At 45.2% G+C, this 22,769-nt stretch overlaps 2 protein-coding genes across 4 annotated transcripts; both read left to right on the top strand.

The window, feature by feature from the left end:
- The first annotated feature begins 548 nt into the window (after positions 1–548).
- LOC120652521 (mitochondrial import receptor subunit TOM40-1-like) lies at positions 549–6,133 on the top strand. 2 transcript variants are annotated; one of them, XM_039930376.1, is made up of 11 exons: positions 549–911; positions 2,417–2,498; positions 2,572–2,671; positions 2,759–2,854; positions 2,948–2,998; positions 3,152–3,217; positions 3,905–4,006; positions 4,921–4,989; positions 5,060–5,143; positions 5,368–5,463; positions 5,593–6,133. In XM_039930376.1, exons 1-11 carry the CDS (start codon positions 713–715, stop codon positions 5,647–5,649), a joined length of 1,002 nt encoding a protein of 333 aa, XP_039786310.1. In that variant the 5' UTR covers positions 549–712; the 3' UTR covers positions 5,650–6,133. The 2 variants fall into 2 exon arrangements, 1 of the variants encoding a protein (XP_039786310.1); XR_005666589.1 differs by having other exon boundaries at positions 564–911; positions 5,060–5,252.
- A 449-nt stretch (positions 6,134–6,582) lies between these two features.
- LOC120652520 (non-specific lipid transfer protein GPI-anchored 2-like) lies at positions 6,583–9,515 on the top strand. 2 transcript variants are annotated; one of them, XM_039930375.1, is made up of 2 exons: positions 6,583–7,124; positions 7,279–9,226. In XM_039930375.1, the coding sequence occupies exon 2, from the start codon at positions 8,198–8,200 to the stop codon at positions 8,654–8,656; it is 459 nt and encodes a 152-aa protein (XP_039786309.1). In that variant the 5' UTR covers positions 6,583–7,124; positions 7,279–8,197; the 3' UTR covers positions 8,657–9,226. The 2 variants fall into 2 exon arrangements, with proteins under 2 accessions (XP_039786309.1, XP_039786308.1); XM_039930374.1 differs by lacking the exon at positions 6,583–7,124 and adding an exon at positions 9,240–9,515 and having other exon boundaries at positions 7,404–8,612.
- The last annotated feature ends 13,254 nt before the right edge of the window (positions 9,516–22,769 follow it).

Below are 22,769 nucleotides of genomic sequence, written 5' to 3'. Positions count from 1 at the left end.
AAATCCTTGCCCTTGGCAGCAAGGACGAGTGCCTTGGTGGTCGCGGATGCATGCACGATTTGAACATCATGGTGATGGAATTAGGGAAAAGTGAGAAAAGGAGAGATAATATATGTGAGAGGGAGATGCTAAGTCAGTACGCTTTTTCATGTCCGCATCCAAATCATTTACTAGATGTGAAAAACAACTCTAAAACAAACACAATGACGTGTCCCGAGTGATATTGAAAGTTAGAGGACAGTTCTTAATCTGAGAGATAGGAAATTCGATCATGGTAATTATCAAGGGAATAAATTAGAATTTACTATATATAAATTATGAATTTACGGTGTTCCTCTTGCATAAATTATCAAGGGAGTAGTAGTAGATTATTTGTCCTGACTGTGTATATCAAGATCTTCCCTTCTCCACTAAAAAAAAAGATCTTCCCTTCTCTCCAAGTTCCCGGCACATCTCGTATTCTCATCTCACTGTCCCGCTGACGGTAGGCCCCACAAATCCTTGAGGAAACCCGCCCAAAACCCACACAAGGGCATATGCTGGAGGCTGCAGCCACCGGCCCAGCGGCCTTGCCGAGCAGATACGAAAAGAAGCGGAGGGGTTTGCTGAAAAAGCCCCGCCGCCCCCCGCGTCGCGAGGAGGGAGACGACACTAGCCGAGCCGAGCGCCCCAAACCCAAACCCCAGAACCTCCGACCTAGGGTTCCGCCGCCATGGGATCCGCCGCCTCCGCTGCTGTGCCGCCGCCGCCTCCCCCCGCGCAGGCCCACGCGGGCGCGCCGCCGTATGGGCCCGGGCTCGCCGGGATCCTCCCGCCGAGGCCGGATGGGGAGGAGAAGAAGGAGGAGAAGGTGGACTACCTCAACCTCCCCTGCCCCGTGCCCTTCGAGGAGATCCAGCGCGAGGCCCTCAGTTCGTCCCCTTATCCCTCCAGCTTTTACCTCCTTAACCAGCTAGTCCGTGTGAAGTGCTGCTGCAGCTGCAGCATTGGGTAATTGCTACTCGGTATGCGCGTGCCCTCGTTTTGTTGGCGCCCCGTGATAGAATTTGTTGCTTGGCTGCTATAGAATCGCTTGGCACTGACCGATTGCTAGGTTGCTACTTCATATGTCTGCCAGCTTTGCCGTTGGATCTGAAACGCGTGGTGCTTCAGTGCTTCGTTGATTGCCATTGCTGTACCGTGTGCGCCTTAAGAACTGTGTGGTGCTTCAGTGCTTTGTTTATTGCCGTTTTTTGCACAGCATCGATGTGTGCGTCTTAAAACCTGTGTGGTGGTTTCGTTGATGGCAGTGCAATAGATGCTGTTGTATATGGCATGTTCTGCAATCTGCTCCAAGGCATTAAGTTATGTTGTATGCTGCTTAGACTTGCCGTACTATGCTATACTTGCATTTCTTAACGTTTGCTTACTATTTCATTGAACAGGTATGTCTTGTTACAAATTGCAACTATCCATAGATACCATACCTCGCCCTTAATAAAAGTTCACGCAACTATTGGATATTTAAATTTTTAGGCTGAGCTTTGCCTGCTTATCCAGATAACTTATTGACTTGTTATCCATTTTCCCATCTTACATGTCAAGTTTGTGATGCAAAGTCCTAACAATTTTAAGACAAAACTTGATAGTCAATATGGCTTTCTAATATACTAAGACAAAAGTATGATGGTAGGTAGCTAGGCTAGGTAGCACAATTTTAGGTGAAACACAATCTATTTTTGTGGAAATTTCCAGACTGCTTTGCTGTTTAGTTCTTGCAATAGGTTATGGACACATCTTTAACATCTAAAATCTCTTAACATCACACATTTTAGATTCAGATGTGTGAGTCAACTTGCTATTATGGCCGAAGTCGCATGCATTCCTATTAGTCCTACTCCTACTACCTTATATATTTGACATTACTCAGCTTAATTTGATAGGTGACGAGTATAGCTACAAATAAAGTTCAATCTTGCAAGCCCCCTTTTTGGTATTCCTAACCTCAATAAATCCAACTAAATCATTTGTTTCTTAAATATTTCATCAAATTCAACTTTAAGGTAGTCTACATCAAATGTTGTTCACGAATGTATTAATAAGAGATGAGAAAGAAGAACAGGAAGCTAAAAATGTTATGGTCGAGTCGAATGGTTGAACTGCAGTATTGTTCAAAGAAATTGAGATTACGAGAATAGAATACCATCATATGTACATATGTTCATCATATATGTTGTGTACTCACTCGTCAAGCTATGATTAACCATAGGATCAATGCGCTGTGTAGTTCATATAATTTTATCGCTCGATCAAGTGCACAAGGACAAACCTGGAATATAGTCCAATTGCTTGTTTTGTTTTGTTGGTGCATACTCAGCTATAATTTTTTTTCTGTAGTATTGCTTTCTTGAGCTCTGCTGAAATGCTCCTTTTCCAGTGTCTTTGAAACCTGAACTTTTTGAAGGACTGAGGTTTGACTTTACAAAAGGGTTGAATCAAAAGTTTTCTCTTAGCCACAGGTGGGATTATTACATAAATGTTGGAAAGTATCTTATGCTATTATCTGTTCAGTTATTCTAACAGCTTCCACAGTGTTTTCATGGGCTCCTTAGAAGTTCCAGCCCAATCATCTGAAACTATTAAAGTTCCAACTGCACATTATGAGTTTGGTGCCAACTTTTTAGATCCAAAGGTTTGTTCCATGGCATTCAATTGTGGCATCTGTCATAATGATGTATTTCTTAACTCGTTTTGCTATTGTGCATGTTATTATTTGTAGTTAATGCTCATTGGGCGTGTTATGACTGATGGGAGGCTCAATGCTCGTGTCAAATGTGATTTGACAGAAAATCTTACGCTGAAAGTAAATGCACAGGTATATGGATCAATGGGTTTGGTTCACTGGCAATCCTTTCTGTTGTTGATGATTTGTTTTCCCCTATTTTACTGATGGTTGCTCTTTTCCCAGCTTACCCAAGAGGCGCATTACTCCCAAGGGATGTTTAACTTTGACTACAAGGTACTAATTCCTGACAATGCTTCTTCAGTCTGCTACTGTTTTCTAAGCATTTATGATCAATTACTTTATTAGCATGTATTAGTAAGCTATTATTTTATTTCTAGTTTTATCCTAGATTTAGTCCGTGTGCTAACTCTTCAATTATTTGTTTAGGGAAGTGACTATCGAACACAATTCCAAATTGGAAACAATGCATTCTATGGTGCAAATTATATCCAGGTAAAGACTTTTGCAACACAACTTATTTTTATGTTTCGACTCCATCATACTGTTATTAGTGTTGATGAAAAAAAGGACTCTTTGGTTGTTTGACTGTCAGACAAAATTCTCTGTCCTTTGGTTTATGTCCTTTATTAATTTTTGTGCTTATCTGTTGTAGTCTTATATATCTTTTTCGTTTAGCATTTACTATTTGATTGCTTTATTCTAATAATTTCATCAATTGATTATCTTACATTATTACTATCTTCATGATGTCCTAAAAATCAATTAAGTCTGCGCTTTGGGTGTCTGAACCTTGCAATTGTTTTCAAAACTTGAAAACAAACTAGATTTGTTTACAGGATGTCTAAAATTGAGTTGCTAGGTTCCATGCTAGATTTGAGATAACTTGGGCACAGTAAAATTAGTGCATTTATAACTGAAATTAGGTAATGCTACAGTTCACTTTTTCCAATATTATCAAGTTGTGGTTGGCATGTTGATTTTGTGCTTTGCTTAGTGTTAAGTGTTGATTAAATAACTCTTTATTGTCAGGTTCCTCTTTTGAAATTGAAGTAGGCAAGTTCATGTTCTCGTCCATAAGTTCATGTTCTCGTCCATAAGAATGGTGTTCATTTTTTGTACTTTAAATTAGCTAGGCTCATTTTTAAGCTTTTTTCTGACAATGGAACCTTAACTTTTCAGAGTGTTACTCCCAACCTATCATTGGGAACTGAAATATTCTGGCTTGGTCACCAGAGGAAATCTGGAATTGGTTTTGCCTCTCGCTATAATACGGATAAAATGGTAAGAAACTAGTGCAATCATTTTGTTTTGCCTAGTCATTTCGCAACAAGGGATGAACTTGTTTTTAACGTATGATATGTTTGAAATGACTTGAGGTTTAAGCACCTAGCGTGTAGCGTCTTTATTTCAAAAGTTTGTGAGATGGTGTTTGAGGCTGGTGAAACATGAGCTGCTTAAACATTGTAGGCCCAGTGAAATAAGAGCTGTGTGAGCTTTATCTTTTGAAGATTTTGTTGAAGCTTGCTGATAGACTCAATACTATTGATTATTTGAATTTCTAGGAAAAAATCATATGGTTACAATTAAATTCATATTCTTAAAGATGAATAAGAAAAAGAAAATTCCGTTCTCTGATCAGCTAGCCCAGCAGGGGAGGTTGATTCCTTGGCATATTCAAGGGCGCATGTTCGAACCCCTATACTCTCGTCCTCTTTTTGCTATTGCAGACAGTGGGTCCACATGCCAGTTATGTTTTTGAGAAAAAAATATAGCGCTTCATGCTACCGTAGAACTCATTTTTATATCTAAATTTAAATGTGCCAGAAAATTTGACCTAAGCGCTTCATGCTGTGGTAGAACTCATTTTTGTATCTGAATTTAAATGTGTCAAAAAATTTGACCTGCTCAACAATTGCTGATATACTGGCTATACATTCCACCCTGAATATGAGTAGGTTGCCCAGTTGTGCTCCTTTCCTCAATAGCTTTGCTTTTGTGATTTGTGAATTGGTTGGAAAATGAAACTTAACATTATCAGGGAATGAACATAAGAACACCATTCCATCATTGCTCAGCTCATTAAGCTTTACCTTAGTAGCTTGAAGCCTTACATCTCACACTTATGTTGCACCTAGGGACCTGAGTTGCTTTTGAGAATGCAACATAATCGCCGTTTTATCGTATAAGAATTTCAGGTGGGTACTCTACAAGTTGCAAGCACTGGAATAGTTGCTTTAAGTTATGTCCAGAAAGTTTCTGAGAAGGTTGGACATCCACCTTAACAGCAGAATGCTTTCATGTGCTGTGTTGAGTGTTGACTTACACTATTTGCAGGTTTCCCTCGCATCTGACTTCATGTATAACCACATGTCGAAAGATGTAACTGCCAGCTTTGGTTATGATTACTTGCTTAGGCAGGTCAGTGTTTAAACACTTCTTTTGTGCCTGATAACATTGCAACAGCAGTTGAGTTCCTCCAAGTAGTATATCTCTTCACCAGTTTGTTTCTACCAATGATGCATGAACAGTATGAATTATAAAACTCACCCTCATAATTAGGACAAGGATGCCTTATGTGATCCTTGTCTTTCTCTGTTTTTCCTTAGTTCCTTATAGTTTTTTGGAAATAAATTCTTTTGCAGTGCCGTCTGAGAGGCAAAATCGACTCGAATGGTGTTGTTGCTGCATACTTGGAGGAGAGATTGAACATGGGTGTCAACTTCCTTCTTTCTGCTGAGGTAAGCATGACATAATGACTCAATCAGTTGCAGCGGATATGTTTTCTTTTTCCTGTTGAACTAGAGGAATCAACAAGAAATGAATGCCCAAGGTTTAATATTTGTCAACATCACAATTTTGTGGTGCAGATTGACCATTGTAAGAAGAATTACAAGTTTGGTTTCGGAATGACCGTAGGCGAGTAACCATGCTAAAACAATGCCTGTGGGTGCACCTGAGATGCCTACACAGTTGGTTTTGCATGGATGTTCCAACACTTCAGGCCTCAGTTTTGAGTGAGCAGGTTCTTGCCCTTGTGCCCTGGGAAAATACAGGAGCAATCACTTGCTACTTTACAGAGTTTCTCTTTCTGTGTATTGGTGGTTATGAATTTTGAACTGCTTGATGATGTGAGCATGGGGGGCCATGATTCTTTGTTCATCTTGGATGGAACTAGTGCGGGAATAATGTTGTATTGGCTGAGTGATTTTTTACAATTTTACCTTTAAGTCACCACCAGCCCTTCACTCTAGGCCTGTCATATACCTTCACCTTACGTGAGCCACAGAAGATTTTATGGTCCGAAGCATCTGACCATTCGCCATGTTTAGAGTCCTCATGCTTTTCTTCATCGATATTGAATCAGAGTAATTAGTATAAGCATGTTTTATGATCATGCTAATGGCACCATGATCTTCTTTTATTCGTTCAGTACCATAGGAAGTTCTGTTTGAGTTCCTGTGGCCTGAAAGATGTGGAAGTAAATTGCCGCTCCTGCTTATCAGTTGGACATACATTTTCGCTCATAGTTTGACCAGTGGGAGTGTATACGGTATATCTAACCTTGCTTTACCTTTCTCTGGTGGATGCATTTTAATCCCATTGCCTTCACTTTTAAACCCATCGTCGTTGCCTCTACTCTGTTAAAATATCTGACGTTTATGAATTGATTAGCCTATCCTGAACGTCATATTTTAAAATAGAGGGTACATGGTTTTCACGGCGTCGCCTAGGCGACGCAAAGGCGTCCAGGCGACTTCCCAATGGAGGCGTCCTGCCTGCCACGCTGTTCCTGCATATGGCGTTGCCTTGCGCAGAAAGGCGTCGCCAAGGCGTCGGGTGGACACCAAGGCGACCTCCCAAGTCCAAGGCGGGTACGCGCGGGAAAAAAGCAAGCGCGCAGCAGGCCCCTTAGCGCGCGCAGGGGAAAAAGCAGGCATCTTGCGCGCGGGAAGGGTGAGGGATCTGCGCGCGCGGGAAGGGAGAGGTAGGGCGCGGGAGAAGGGAGCTGCGCGCGCGGGAAATCGCGCCTATACTCCCGCGCAGGCGTGCCCCATCGCTATAGGCCTGCAGCGCGCAAGAGGAAAGAGAGGGGAGGGGGAAGAGAAGAGGCCGTACTGCAGGCCAGCCGATTTGAGTTTGCTGCTGCTGCTCCATGCGACCACGCCTCCACGACCTCCACCTGTGCTCTGCCCGTCCGCTGATTCGAGTCATTCGGTCCACCAATTGGAGCTTGCGCTATGCTCGTCCGCCGATTGGAGACCTGCAGATCGGCGCCTCTGACCTATGAAGCCCTGCCCTCCATCGATTTCGTGGCTGCTTGCTTGCTTCCTCTGCTCCGCCTCCTTGCCTGAGTGCCCTCATCCCTTCCTTTCCTTCACGTCAGCTCAGAGCCTCGGAGGTATGTCTTGTCCAGTTCTGCCCCCTTCTTTGCTCTTCCTTCACTGCTCTGTTCTCCTTCCTATATAGCCATAGCACTGCTCTGTTCTGCTTTGTGCTTTCTTTATAGCCAAAACTTGTAGCAACAAGGTATATGTTTCTATCACTCCATCTAGGTTAAGGTATGTGTATGGCGTCGCCTCGCCGCGCGCCATACTCGCCTAGGCGTCTGGAAGGGGGTGAGTCGCCTCGCCTTACCGCCATAAAAACCTTGAGAGGGTATATACCTGATTGAGCCAATGACAGCACCAACTTGAAAATCTGCGGCCAACCAAAGAATTGGGTACTTAAGAATTGTGTCTTGCTGCAAAATTTGTGTTTTTGAAGCTATTCATCTTATGACAATCCATCGTCATTGAATTTGTAGAACCAAAAACTCGAGGACAAAAACAACGGGACAATAGTAGCAAGATTTTATAATCCAAGTATCCGTCCAAAAATCTATAATTGCATGACAGCGAAGAAACAGTGGCAGCTACTGCTAAACAAAGGATCTATGGCCTACTCGGTGTACCGCCGATATGTACTATAACTTTTTTTCAGTAGGGATGTCGCCTTCCTATTCTATTCTAGTTTACGTGCTAATCGCAGTTCGCAAATCAGCTGCGTGCCTGGAAGATGTCCTTCAGTCCCCTTGTATGTTTCCTATGAACACTTCTTGATTGCTCCAATTTTTTTTTTTTTGCTGATTTCGGTTTGTGCATCGTCGTTACTCCAATGTCCATTCGTGCGGTTTCATCACATTACCCTGGCCGTTGGCCGTTAGGCAAGAACGCCATGGCCATGGTCCCCCAACGGTGCCATCCCAGCAGCTATCGTTGCCATCAAGCTACTACTACTTAACCACACGTCCCCATCACCCGGTCGGCCTAGTACACAAGAACACAGGCGCACCGCGCACAAACGGGCACACAGGCGCACGCTGAGCAGTGAGCTTCCCCATAACCACATGTCAAACAGAGCACGGCGCGCACCCTCCGGACACCAGGAATCCCGGGAACCGGCAGCGGCGGCGGCGGCGACGCCACGGCCGCGATGATGCCACCCTTGGCGCTCGTGCTCCTGGCCCTGGCGGCCGCGCTGGCGCCGGGCGCGCGGGCGCAGATATCGGCCGCGCCCCTGGGCGCCCCGGCGCCGTCGCTGGACTGCGCGGGCGCGCTGCGGGACCTGACGCCGTGCCTGACGTACGTGGAGCGCCGCAGCGCGCTGACGCGGCCGGACAAGGGCTGCTGCGGGGCGCTCGCGGCCGTCGTGGGCGGCGGCGATGCCGCGTGCCTGTGCGGGTTCCTCGCGGGTCAAAGCGCGCGCGGCGTCCGCGTGGACCCCGTGCGCGCGCTGGCGCTGCCCACCATCTGCCGCGTCGACGCGCCGCCGCCGAGGCTCTGCGCCGCGCTCGGGATGCCCGTCGCCGAGCCGCCGGGCGGGGCCGCCGCGCCGATGGAGTCGTTAGGTGCGTACGGCTTCTGCTCCGCGCCCCTGCCACGCGTGCAGTAGACGCAACGCCGTTTCTCTCGATGCGCTTGCGTTCTGCAATGTGGCGGCTTGTCGTGGTGGGATTTAGCAATGATTAGGCCAATTTTAATGGAGATTTCATGACATTAAATGTCATCAATTTTGCTGATGTGGCAATGAGAGAGAAGCATGGAGTTTCATGGGATGTGAGGAGAGTTTGATCACTATGAAACTCATCTGGCACGATTATATAGTTTTCAGTCTAGGTATCTATGCCCATAAAACTCCCACTGAAAATAGTCTTAGTAATAAAGAGCTCTAAATGCATTGTAGTACCTAGGAAATCATCATGTCAACGCGGCGTGATTTTTTTAATTTTGCCTACTAGATTCTGTCTCGGATACCTAAAAAATAAATGTATTTTGCAAATTCAATTTCATTCGCTAGATCATGCATCAAAATACTACGTATTGTAGGAATCACATTGGTAGCCCATTGCAAATCTTGGAATACGATCCACAGTAGTTAAAACAGTGACGCCGAAATAAAAAATCCTTTTTACTCGATGAACCCGCCTGGGTTCTGACAAAAGTGCTGGCACTGACGAAATCTCCTGGCGCGGCAGGGTCCGACGTGCCGACGACCACCCCGGCGGCGAGCGGCGGCCCGGCGACGCACCGACGGCCGTTCCTGGCGGCTCTCCCGCAGTGCTGCCTCCTCGTCATCCTCCCCAAGCTGCTGCTGCTGTAATAACTCCCCTCCCCTGCAGGTCCGGTCGTACGTATACACCGCTCGCGTCGCGGCACCGTAGAAGGCGTGGAGTTGTACAGCAGCAGTACAGGTGTATAAATGTACACACGCGTTTGGCCACAGCCGAAGGAATGAAATCAATTTGGCGTCCCGTCCAACGTCCGCACGCCGCGGCGGAAGGCGCCTTTCGCCAAAGCCCCCAGGCAGACGTCGAATCAGCCAGGGCGGTGGATGGCAACGTGCCAACGTCCTGTCCGAACCCCACCAGGCCGCGAAAAGCGCAGAGGGAGGCGCTGCTGACGTGCGGGGGCGCGCGCCGGGACCCGTGAAAGCGCTCAAAGGCGGCGGCGCGGCGCGCGTGCCCGGCGGTCTCGTTTCCGCGACGCGTGACGACGGCGTGTGAGCCGGCCGGAGGCGCCGCCCCCCGCGCGCGCACGGGCGGCGCGTGACGGCTTCGTGACCCTCTCTGTCCTCTGGGTGGGCGGGGTCACGAGACGCGAGTGGGTAGCTTCGTGCGGTAGCCCAGAGACAGCGCGATGCCGGACGCCGGTGGCAGTTGCCAAAGACAGAGCGAGCGGCGCGTGTCGTGTGTGGCGGAGTGCGGCGGCATACGGGGCGTGAGCGTGACCTGGCTCTTGGCCTGTGTGGCTCGCCAGCGGGTGGATTATCGCTGTCGAGGGGGGGGGGGGGGGTGTCGAGGGGCTCGCCAGCTAATGGACTGGCTAAAATGAAAAGGAAATTCGTGCGTCTGCTACTCCAATTGCTTTGATCGATTAGGGCCTGTTTGTTCTGGGTTCAGTAGGGCCATCCATTCATGAAGCCCAAGAGCACAAGACACGAATGGGCCTGACCGTTTTTCTACGTTGGATCCTTCCCCGCCCCGGTGGGAGCCGGAGGAAGAAGAAGGGCCCGCGAACGGACTGCCGTGGGATGCCATCACGGCCCAAGCACTCCGCAGTCCCCCAGCAAATCCTACAATCCTACACAGCAGAGGCGCGCGGCTGGGATGACGAGGTCTCAACCCTCACAGTATGACCAAGTGGGAGTTAATTCTGCTAGATCTGAAAGTTCTCTTCATATCTTTACAATTAGTGTATCACTCAGGAGATGCAGTTGGTTGTTCTTTGTTGTGGCGATTTTGACTTCTTCTTTCGATCTGTTTGGCGACAAGATCCGATTTCTTCAAACCTCTATTTTGGTGGTGAAAGATTAGAAGCCTGTGTTGCTTGGGGTGTTCCCCCGGCCGATGTTCTTTCAACGATTGCTCAGCGAGTGGTTTTTGCGGTTTTCAAAGCCTTGTGTGGCGATGGCATTTGCAGGTGTCTCTTTACCTTACTGCCTTTTCAGTGTGTTTTTCAAGCTCCGGTGGACGATAAACAATCGGATGAAGAAGACGACCAGAGAACTTTTTGGTGTAATTTTATTTTCTTTATATCGTTTTGTGTCAAGTTGTCCTTCTACTGTACTACTAATTATTTTTTTTTTGATATGAATCAGATATGAGACACTTTTACGGTGTCTTACTCAAAAAAAAAAACTCTCACCCTAGATCACTATAAAAAAAACTCTCGCCCTAGATCGTCCGGGAACAGCACCCCCAAACCCAAGCTCTTAATTCTTCAGAACACTGATCGTAGCCAGTGCAAGCCGCGAGACACGATTCAGACAGCGAGCTACAATCCCCATGCCGCGATCGTGCGCCGAGACGGGCCTCCGTGGCCAGTGTCTCTCGAGTTGATATACTAGTTCGTTGTCAGCTGGAGCACAGCTTTCCTAGTTGTCAGCTGCCGATATTTATATATCCAAGGTCAACTACCATTGCTACTTTGTACTACCGCACAAATAGCGGGAGCGAGGGTACCTAGTTTTTCCCCCCAACTTTTTGTTAGATATCAAGTCAATTTTTGGTATATTTTAATTCCAAAATTAAATGTATAAACTAGCAATATTTCTATGACTTTAAGGAGTAAAATAAAATATGTGAACATGTTTATACTTATCACACATATAAGCATAAACAATATAAATAACCAAAGTTTCAGGGAGTACCCTAAAGCGGGGCCGTTGCCGGAGGCATTGGCTGCGCTGTTACCAACTGGAGTAGACATCTACTCGGTTGGCCTCAGTCGAAGTAGTCGAACTAAATCGGTGCAGGAAGAAGTTCGCAGTGCAGTCCCGCGAACGGTCACCAAGATGTAGTCGACGTAGTCGTTCGGCCACCAGAAAGTAGTCGTTCAATCGGGCAAAGCCTTAGTATTTTTGAGCAGTCACGCTAAAGCGTTACCCAAAAACCTGATTGCCCGCCTATCCCGTGCAGGATCTCAAGGCGAGCAAGGTTTCGGAGGCCTGCTCACGCTAATTCTGTGCGCGCAGAAATTAGCGTTGGGGAACTCAGTTGTTGCAACTGGAGAGGGAGAAGAGAGGAGCCGAGTTGCCTCAGTGCTCTGGTGCAGAATGGATGAGGGGAATGGCACTCCTTATATAGTGACTCAGGTGCTCAGGATCATTGAACCTGGACACCATCAGAGTCATTTAGGTGATGCGGTTATGGCCATTAATTACAGATTTAATTGCACGTTTAATCGCACGATTAATTGCTGTCAACGGCAAAATAGCCATCACATCGCACCACGCCGCACCGCACCTGCACGTCACGTCCGGCCGCGCATGCGCACTCGCACGCGCACCGCCCGTCCGGCCGGCCGGCCGCGCCGCGCCGCGCCGCGCCTCGCCTCGCCTCGGCCACGGCCACGGCCCGGCCCGGCCCGGCGAGGCGAGCGAGCGCGCGCGTGTGGTTCACTGTCCTCCTCTTACCGGCTTCACAAGTGGTGTACACGAAGTCCACCTTTTAAGTAGGTTGAGATCCTCCTTAATTCCCGGTACGGAATTAAGCATTGATTCCCTAGCATTAATAGTGGGCTTTAAATTCTTTTAATGCTTTAGAATAAATGGGCCAAGCTCATTACTCCAACAATCCCCACCAAGAAATTCAAGCCACACTAGAAATACCCTCATTCCCTCACTGATATACCAGTATTCGACAGAGACTGTTAAGTTGAACTTCCATCTAGGACAAAGGCTACACTTATTCACAACTGTGCAATGGACTATGCCTTGAATTGCCAGTTTTGTGCAAACAAGTTTGACCAGAGCCCTACACTGGTACTAGGCTGCAAAAGCATCCCCGCGGTTTGGAGCTTATAAGTCATACTCCAGGCCCTTCATGAGTTTCTAGAGAATACCCAATTCTCATAGACCATGACCAGTGGTCAAACTCATATAGGTGTGTTCCTTTCAGATGTTCTGTAGGACAACATCTTTGTTTCAAGAAAACAACTCATTTGTTTAAAAGAAACCACCTGGCACACATTAAGGTATAGACCAACCTGCCATACAGATTAGAAGAGAAATGCACCTTATACACGGAATGAGCCCTTTTCACAAAGGTTCTCTTCTCACTGTCAGACTTTAGTTTGTTTCACCATCCTAATTCACGGGATCTCCGATCACATAGGACAGGTTTCCACTATAGAATGACTCACGTGGGTCTCAAGCCCAATTCCATAGATGCATTGTCTATCACATTTCGTGAAAGACCCTTTGTAAACTGATCTGCCAGATTTTTAGCCGTCTGAACATAGTCCAGGGCTATAACTCCGAAGTTTCTCAATTTTCTGACAGATTTCAACCGCCTTTTTACATGTCTAGATGACTTCATGTTATCCTTTGAACTATTCACCTTGACAATTACCGTTTGATTGTCACAGTTCATTAGGATTGCCGGTAACGGTTTTTCAACTATCGGCAGGTCCATAAGGAGCTCACGAAGCCACTCAGCCTCAACAGTGGCGGTATCTAATGCTGTGAGTTCTGCTTCCATAGTTGACCTCGTTAAGATGGTCTGCTTGCAAGACTTCCAGGAAACAGCTCCACTACCAAGTGTAAACACATATTCACTTGTGGCCTTTATCTCATCAGCATCAGAAATCCAATTTGAATCACTATACCCTTCTAGTACCCTTGGGTACCCGGTGTAGTGAATTTCATAGTTCATTGTCCCCTTCAGATAGCGCATTACTCTTTCAAGAGCCTTCCAATGATCATCTCCCGGGTTTGAAACAAACCGGCTCAGTTTGCTTACAGCAAACGAGATGTCAGGTCTTGTAGCGCTCGCTAAATACATTAATGAACCAATGATCTGAGAATATCTCAGCTGATCTCGCATTATCCTTTTGTTCTTTCTAAGAATTAAACTGGCATCATATGGTGTTGAGACAGGTTTATAGTCGCTATAACCAAAGCGACTTAACACCTTCTCCACATAGTGAGACTGTGTAAGAATCACCCCACCATTGATCTCTTTTACCAGTTTTATATTAAGGATAACATCAGCTTCTCCCAGATCCTTCATCTCAAAATTTTGAGATAAAAACTCTTTGACTTCCTTAATCACATTAAGGCTAGTGCCAAAGATCAGTATGTCATCCACATACAAGCACAAAATCACTCCTTCAGCCCCACCATAGCGATAGTACACACATCTGTCAGCTTCGTTCACAACAAAGCCGGCAGAGGTCAAAGTTCTATCAAACTTTTCATGCCACTGCTTAGGTGCTTGCTTGAGACCATATAAAGATTTTAACAACTTACAAACCATTCCTTCTTGACCCTTTGATACAAACCCATCCGGCTGATCCATATAGATCTCCTCTTCTAACTCTCCATTGAGGAAAGCCGTCTTAACGTCCATCTGATGAACGAGAAGACCATAAGAGGCTGCCAAGGAAAGTAACACTCGAATTGTGGTCAATCGGGCAACTGGTGAATAAGTGTCAAAGAAATATTCTCCTTCTTTTTGGGTATAACCCTTGGCCACAAGTCTAGCCTTGTACTTTTCAATAGTACCATCTGGCCTAAGCTTTTTCTTGAATACCCACTTGCATCCAACCGGTTTACATCCATAAGGACGTTCAACGACCTCCCAGGTTCCATTAGACATAATAGAATCCATCTCACTCCTTACTGCTTCCTTCCAATAGTCAGCATCAGGAGATGAATATGCCTCTCCAATGGTTCTGGGTGTATCATCTATGAGGTATACAATGAAATCATCACCAAAAGACTTTACAGTCCTTTGTCTCTTGCTCTTTCTCGGAGCATCATTGTTATCCTCCTCAGGATTTTCTATAAGTGTATGTTCATTGTGTTCTATCGGCTCAGCAGAGCCATCATCCTTGATGAACTCTTGCCTAGATGAACTTGTTTCATCTCTCATGGGAAAAATGTTTTCAAAAAATGTAACATCTCTGGACTCCATTATAGTACCAACATGCATGTCAGGTACTCCAGATTTCACTATTAAAAATCTATATCCAACGCTGTGAATAGCATAACCTAGAAAGATACAATGCACAGTTTTAGGTCCAAGCTTACGTTTCTTGGTTATTGGCACACTCACTTTTGCCAAACAACCCCATGTACGTAAGTATGATAGTGTTGGCCTTTTCTTCTCCCATTCCTCGAATGGAATTATCTCTTTATTCTTTGTAGGAACACGGTTTAGGACATGACATGCAGTCAATATAGCCTCACCCCACCATTCCTTGGAAAGTCCCGCTGTATCTAACATGGCGTTAACCAAATCCGTTAGAGTGCGGTTCTTTCTTTCGGCAACCCCATTTGACTGAGGTGAATAGGGAGGCGTCCTCTCATGAATAATACCATGTTCCTCGCAGAATAAAGTAAATAAATTTGAGAAATACTCGCCACCACGATCTGACCTAACTCTTTTGATCTTTCTCTCAAGTTGATTTTCTACTTCAGCTTTATAGATTTTAAAGTAGTGTAAAGCTTCATCTTTTGACTTCAACAAATAGATGTAACAAAATCTAGTACTATCATCAATCAAAGTCATGAAATATTTTTTACCACCTTTTGTCAACACTCCATTCATTTCGCACAAATCGGAATGAATTAATTCTAAGGGTGCCAAGCTCCTTGCCTCCGCGGTCTTATGAGGCTTACGAGTTTGTTTTGATTCAACACATACATGACACTTAGAATTTTTGACAAAAGTGAACTTTGGAATTAAGCTCAAATTAGTTAAGCGCATCATACAACCAAAATTAACGTGACAAAGCCTCGAATGCCAAACATTTGTTTCATCAACGTTAATAACATTGTATGCAATTTTATTACAAACATCTGACAAAGAAAGACGGAACAAGCCTCCACTTTCATAACCTTTTCCAACAAAAGTACCAAACTTAGACAAGATACATTTATTGGACTCAAAGACTAATTTGAAACCATCTCTACACAGTAGAGAGCCGCTGACTAAATTCTTCTTGATGGTGGGGACATGCTGCACGTTCTTCAGCTGCACGGTCTTCCCCGAAGTAAACTTCAGATTTACCGTACCAACACCAAGAACACGCGCATGTGATCCGTTCCCCATCAGCAAGGAGGAAGTCCCGCCGGTCTGGTAAGAAGAGAACAAAGAAGCATCAGCACAAACATGAATATTAGCACCAGTGTCAACCCACCACTCGGGTGAACCAAAGATTGAAAGAACAGTAGGTAATAAATTACCGTACCCCGAAGTTCCTCCAGGCTCGCTAATAACCATGTTGGCGGAGTCGTTGCCTTTGCGGTTCGGACACTTTGCAGCAAAGTGATCCGTACTAGCGCACACATAGCAAGCTCCCGTCTTCTTCTTCTTCTTAAAAGTGGTTGTCTTCTTAGTCTTTGGTTGGTTCTGCGGTGGTTTTTTCTTGTTCTTGTGGGAGTTGTTCTTCTGAACAAGATTGGCACTTGAAGCACCAACAACTCCTTTCCCACGTATGTCCTTTGCTCTCGCCTTCTCCTCAACATCAAGAGTCCCTATGAGTCCATCTATTGTGAACTCCTGTCTCTTGTGTTTTAGAGAAGTAGCAAAGTCCCTCCAAGAAGGTGGCAGCTTAGAGATTATACCTCCAGCCACAAACTTATTGGGTAACACACATGGGGACTCTTTGCTGCAATTTTTGAGATCTTTTGCCAGAGTATGTATTTCATGAGCCTGTTCCACTACAGAACGGTCTTCGACCATCCTGTACTCAAGGAACTGCTCCATGATATACAACTCACTCCCGGCGTCAGATACTCCATATTGAGCCTCAAGAGCATCCCACAATGCTTTGCCAGTTGGCAGCCGGATATAAGAATCCACCAAGTTTTCACCGAGAACACTAATGATCAAACCTCGAAAGAGGATATCAGCCTCATCGAACGCACTCCCTTCCTCTGGAGAGAATTGTTCAGGCTTACCCTCTTTCACATGGATCACTCTCGATAGTGTTAACCACAGTATAAGCCGCTCTTGCCAACGTTTGTAATTTGAACCATCAAAAGGTGATGGTTTGATTGATGCAGCAAAGCTAGATACCGAAAGCCTATTAACACATTCAGGTTTTTGGATTGTTAGATATCTAGGCAATTTTCGGTATATTTTAATTCCAAAATTAAATGTATAAACTAGCAATATTTCTATGACTTTAAGAAGTAAAATAAAACATGTGAACATGTTTATACTTATCACACATATAAGCATAAACAATATAAATAACCAAAGTTTCAGGGAGTACCCTAAAGCGGGGCCGTTGCCGGAGGCATTGGCTGCGCTGTTACCAACTGGAGTAGACATCTACTCGGTTGGCCTCAGTCGAAGTAGTCGAACTAAATCGGTGCAGGAAGAAGTTCGCAGTGCAGTCCCGCGAACGGTCACCAAGATGTAGTCGACGTAGTCGTTCGGCCACCAGAAAGTAGTCGTTCAATCGGGCAAAGCCTTAGTATTTTTGAGCAGTCACGCTAAAGCGTTACCCAAAAACCTGATTGCCCGCCTATCCCGTGCAGGATCTCAAGGCGAGCAAGGTTTCGGAGGCCTGCTCACGCTAATTCTGTGCGCGCAGAAATTAGCGTTGGGGAACTCAGTTGTTGCAACTGGAGAGGGAGAAGAGAGGAGCCGAGTTGCCTCAGTGCTCTGGTGCAGAATGGATGAGGGGAATGGCACTCCTTATATAGTGACTCAGGTGCTCAGGATCGTTGAACCTGGACACCATCAGAGTCATTTAGGTGATGCGGTTATGTTTAATCGCACGATTAATTGCTGTCAACGGCAAAATAGCCATCACGTCGCACCGCGCCACGCCGCACCGCACCGCACCGCACCTGCACGTCACGTCCAGCCACGCATGCGCATGGCATGCGCACGCGCACGCGCACCGTCCGTCCGGCCGGCCGGCCGGCCGGCCGGCCCGGCCCGGCGAGGCGAGCGAGCGCGCGCGCGTGTGTGGTTCACCGTCCTCCTCTTACCGGCTTCACAAGTGGTGTACACGAAGTCCACCTTTTAAGTAGGTTGAGATCCTCCTTAATTCCCGGTACGGAATTAAGCATTGATTCCCTAGCATTAATAGTGGGCTTTAAATTCTTTTAATGCTTTAGAATAAATGGGCCAAGCCCATTACTCCAACACTTTTGGAATTTTTACTTTTAAAAAATTGAATGCGAATAGTTTTTTTACTTGTATCTTTGTAATTGTTTTTCCCTAATGGTCGTGGTTCAGACATGGTTGTAATCTTTTTTTCTTTATTAGATTTTGTGATATTTTTTATAATAATTTAGAAGAAAAGTGAATGAATGTAACTAAATATTATATATTTATTATTGAAAGTAACTAACATCCTTTGGGCATTTATTGAAAGTAACTAAATATTATATATTTTATTTTGACATGAATATTATTTTTTTCAAAAAAATACTTGCCATGTACAATTTCTCTTAAGTGTTCTAGTTACCGTGTATGATAAATAAATTATCCCTAGAGTTGTAGAGGAAGATTTAGAGAAGTGGTTCAATATATAACTAAGTATAATATACTTTCTCTTCATTATCCTTCAGGGTGTAGCTATCTCTATTATGCTCCCAAGAATTTTTACCCGCTGTACTATGGTAATTGAAGATGCATTACTAATATGACATGTCATTACTTTTGAACACCACCCGTGACTTTCTATGGATGGACGTGCATGTCAGGCATCGATTTTTAAGTTGCTTTATTCTAAACTTGCATCATTACTCCACAATGGTTGTAGCTCTCGACCATCAACAAATGACAATGGTACATAAGCAAAACATCACCATCTCGATTCTTCTCGTTGTTGCTAGGGGTGATCTCCATTTGCATTGGTAAATAATTCCGAATTTAGCTATTTACTAATTATATTTGGTATGGACTCTGTGATCATATCCTAAATTTCTTTAATTTTTTAAATTTAAAATTAACTATTTATAAATCGTATTTGATATGGACTCTTGAGTTATAGATCTTCATAAAATTCAACGGTGCTAATTCTTCTTCTTTTTTTTAGATTGATGTGAGGATTTCTAGACTCTCTCAGCGAACATGGTGGATTATTTTAACATTCCTCTATTACTATAATAAATTTGTTGAATTTTAATTAAGTTTATAGAAAATATATTAACATCACGGTGTTGAAAAATATTATCGCATGACCTTATAGAAATTTGTACATTTTTGCATACTTTATCAAAACTACAGAAGTTTGGCATTGGATAAATCTGACAATAAAGGCAGAAGTCTACTTAACCCCCCCCCAAGTATTGACGTTGGTACACATAACCCCCCAGCTACTAAACCGGGTATTACATCCCCTAAACTATCATAAACCGGACACTTGACCCCCTATGGTGGTTTTCAAGGGCGGTTTTGGAGACGTGGCAGGTGAGGTGGACCAGGCTTGATGCCGTGGACTAGACTTGACGCCGTGGACTGGCTGAGGTGGAAAAGGTATGCATCTTTGACTGGCTAGCATGTGGGATCGTTCTGTCAGTGATGGAACAAGTCTGAGAAAAGGGACTCGGGCTCTCTCCGCCCCCTCCGCCCGTTCGCATCCCTTCTCTCTGTCTCCGCCGCCTCTCTCCGGTGAAGCAGACGGCGAGCTGATGATTGGGACAAGACCAGGTTGATCTTCGTGGTGGAAAAGAACAGGTGAGGGGTTGCTACTCCTTCTCTGCAGTATTCTCCCGTTGTTATTCAGGATGAATCGACTAGGGCATGGGTTATGTCAGTGCGGGTTTTGGTGGGGTTTTGATTTACCGCGGATTAGGCCATCAATTTGTGGTCAAAGTTGTCCATAAAGGTTGTTGGTTTCGATCGATTTGGCTCGATTTTGTTGGGACAGTAGGGTTAACTAGGAGTTGTGAATTTTCTTAATTTAGGGTTGTTTTGCGTGCTGTTTGGTGATTAAACAAGGTTTTTTCACCAGAATGGATCTTTTAGAGTATATAGCTATCATATTTCATTATGGAGGGGAGTTCTTGATAGTTGGGGGACACCTGCAGTACTTTGGTGGGGGAACAGCAATGTCTCACATTGAAATTGACAAGCTTTCTTTACCGGAGATTGAAGGTCACCTTGCAGATCATGTGACATGCTATGGTGGAGTTCAGTTCCATTGGTTGCCTCCAGGAATGGAAATGGGTCAAGGGATGAGATTGCTATATAATGACAAGTCTTGCAGTGAGATTGCTCAACACATTACTGATGGTGGAGTTGCTGATATATACGTTGAGGAGGTGGTAGAAGTTGAGGAGGAAAAGGCTACACACTGGGCATTGGATGAAGCAGAGGAAATGGATATTGATGTTCCTGCATCCATGCTTACCAATGTTGTCACAACCCCAGAGAAGCAAAGAGTCAAGGACTTGGATTCATTCAGACAATTCTACAAGTCACCTCCTAAACCTATGGCTGCAGACAAGGGAAAGACAGATGGTAGTAGTTCAGAGAGTTCTGATGATGATGATGACGATGATGATGATGATGATGATGATGATGATGACTATCAATCAAAAGATGAGAACAGCTCTGGAGATGATGATGAAGCAGAACAAGTCAGACAGTATGCCAAGCAAGTGAAGATGGAGATGAAAGGCAAATACTTAGTTGGATCAGAACAAGAAGAGAACTTAAAAGATTATGACAGTCCATATATGAACTCAAGTGATGATTACTCATATGATGAGGATAGTGAAGGGGAGGCTGTTAGGTGGAAGAGTACTGAGAACAGGTTTGACAGTAAAGCTCATGTACCAGTGTTTAGTCTTGGCATGGATTTCAGGTCAAGCAAACATTTCAAGAGAGCTCTTGTGAAGTATGGACTAAGAACACACAGGCTTTTGTTGTTTCCAAAAGATGAGAAGAATAGGATAAAAACTGTATGATCTTGGAAAGGGTGCAAGTGGCTGATATATAGATCTAATACCAGTAGGTCTGAATGGTTCAAAGTAGTGACCTTTGTTGATGATCATAGCTGCCCACCCAGAAGGGATAACAAGCTGGTGACCTTAAGGAGAATTGCTAACAAATTTAAGGATCAGATCAGGGACAACCCCACATGGAAGGTTGCATTAATTAGACAGTCTGTACTTACTGAATTCCACTGTGATGTGTCCCTTGCCAAGTGCAAGAGAGCAAAAGCTTTGGTTCTGCAAGAAGCATTGGACTGCACCAAAGGAGAGTACTCCAAGATGTATGACTACAAATTGGAATTAGAAAGAAGCAACCCTGGTAGTACTGTGGTGGTGATGCTGAACCCTGACATTGTTCTGAAGAAAATATTCCAAAGATTCTATGTGTGCTTTGATGCATGTAAGAAGGGGTTTAAAGTTGGTTGTAGAAGAGTAATTGGACTTGATGGGTGTTTTTTGAAGGGTGCAACCAATGGTGAGTTGCTATGTGCCATTGCAAGGGATGCCAACAATCAGATGTACCTTTTTGCATGGGCATATGTCGAACCGGAGACATATGATTCTTGGTACTGGTTTCTTGGTTTGCTTCAAAAAGACTTGAATATCAATAATGGAGGGGAAGGATGGGTTCTCATTTCTGACCAACAAAAGGTAACCTTTTTGTACATTGCACTTTTTAATTTTGTTGCCTGTGTGTCTGTTCATGAACTCATAGAGAGCTGAAATTGTTGCATTTGTAGCTGTGACACCCTAGTTGATTAAATTGCTAAATCAACGTCATGCATACAACATTAAGCATAATTGCCAGTAAATTCGAAATAATGCATTCTTGCATATATAAAAGTGTATGTGTATGTGTAGGCATACAACCTTTAAATTTTATGTTTGTTTTTATAAAAAAATGCTCAACTTGTCATGAGGCATATAGGATCAAAATGTACCCTTAAGTAGTGCTAAAATGGCGCACTAAAAATCTTGTGTATAATTCAACTTTCAAACAAATGAGATGCTTGAATTTCAAACACTAGTGAAATAGGTTTGAAAACACTTTTCAAAATACAGCTCAAATGAATATTTTTCTAAAACCAAAGTTGTAGGGAATTAAATTTTGCACAACTTTTAGTTTTGGAGATTTTTAAGTTTTTGTAAGAAATTTTAAGAAAAATGCAAATTTGAGTCAAATCTCTTTCTCTCTCTACTCTCTCTCCCCCCCCTCTCCCCCTCCCCTGCTCTGCGCCGGCCGAGCCGAGGCCGCCGGCCACGCGCCATCCTCCCCGGCCAAACTCGCCTCCACGCCACTGGGTTCTCCCAAACCGGCCCCCCAATCCGCTCGGTCTCGCCACGCGGCGCCGTCCCCTGCGCACACGCCGAGGTTGGCCGCCGAAGCGCCACGGTGACGCCGCGCCAAGCCGGCGGACTGCGCATCGCCCCTTCTCTCGCCCTTGACCGCCTAGACCCTTTCTGCTAGCTCAGAGACGTCTTCACCCTTTCCTTCTCCCCTCCTGAGCTCGAGAGCCGAGCACGCGTGCCCCTTTGCCTGGGAACGACCGCCGCCGCCCACCATGGCCGCCGCCGCCCCCTAGGCCGCCGCGGAGCCCCCTCCTCCGGTCCTCCTTGGCCCTAATAGACCTCACAAACAGTTTCCTATTGGCCCAGTGAAGCTCTCCGTCCTCCCCATCACCCCTACCTCGCCGGCCTTTCGCCGGAACGCCGCCAACCACCACTGCCGGAGCCCCTGCTCCGCGGAGGAGCCGCCTCCGGCCATCCCGAGACCCACCCGAGCCACCCAGAGGTAGAGCTCGCCCTCCTCTTGCCTCTCCCCCACAGGGCCCTCGCCGCCGGCGAGCGAGCTCGCCGGAAATCCCAGCGCCGCCGCCTCCCCTGTTCTGTCTCCGGCCAGAGGCCATTTTGCAATTTCTTTTAAGCCTCCAGGGGCATATATGAAAGGACCAGGGATCCCTTTGTAATTGGGTGTCTAGGTTTTCTCCAATTTTTCAGTGAGCTTGTAAATTCATTTAAAAATTGTAGAAAAATCGGAAAAATGCAAACTCAGTTGTTCTGAGTTCATTGCCACTAGATCTATAAGTGTTACATG

This window comes from Panicum virgatum, chromosome 9K (assembly GCF_016808335.1).
Source record: "Panicum virgatum strain AP13 chromosome 9K, P.virgatum_v5, whole genome shotgun sequence".
NCBI lineage: Eukaryota > Viridiplantae > Streptophyta > Magnoliopsida > Poales > Poaceae > Panicum > Panicum virgatum.
This window is presented reverse-complemented; position numbering and strand designations above follow the sequence as displayed.

Coding starts and splice junctions, on each gene's coding strand:
- LOC120652521 (XM_039930376.1), top strand. CDS start 713: ATGGGATCCGCCGCCTCCGCTGCTGTGCCGCCGCCGCCTCCCCCCGCG. Junction 2,999..3,151: donor TGTTTAACTTTGACTACAAG/GTACTAATTCCT, acceptor TTATTTGTTTAG/GGAAGTGACTATCGAACACA. Junction 5,144..5,367: donor ATGATTACTTGCTTAGGCAG/GTCAGTGTTTAA, acceptor ATTCTTTTGCAG/TGCCGTCTGAGAGGCAAAAT.
- LOC120652520 (XM_039930374.1), top strand. CDS start 8,198: ATGATGCCACCCTTGGCGCTCGTGCTCCTGGCCCTGGCGGCCGCGCTG. Junction 8,613..9,239: donor CGCGCCGATGGAGTCGTTAG/GTGCGTACGGCT, acceptor CTGGCGCGGCAG/GGTCCGACGTGCCGACGACC.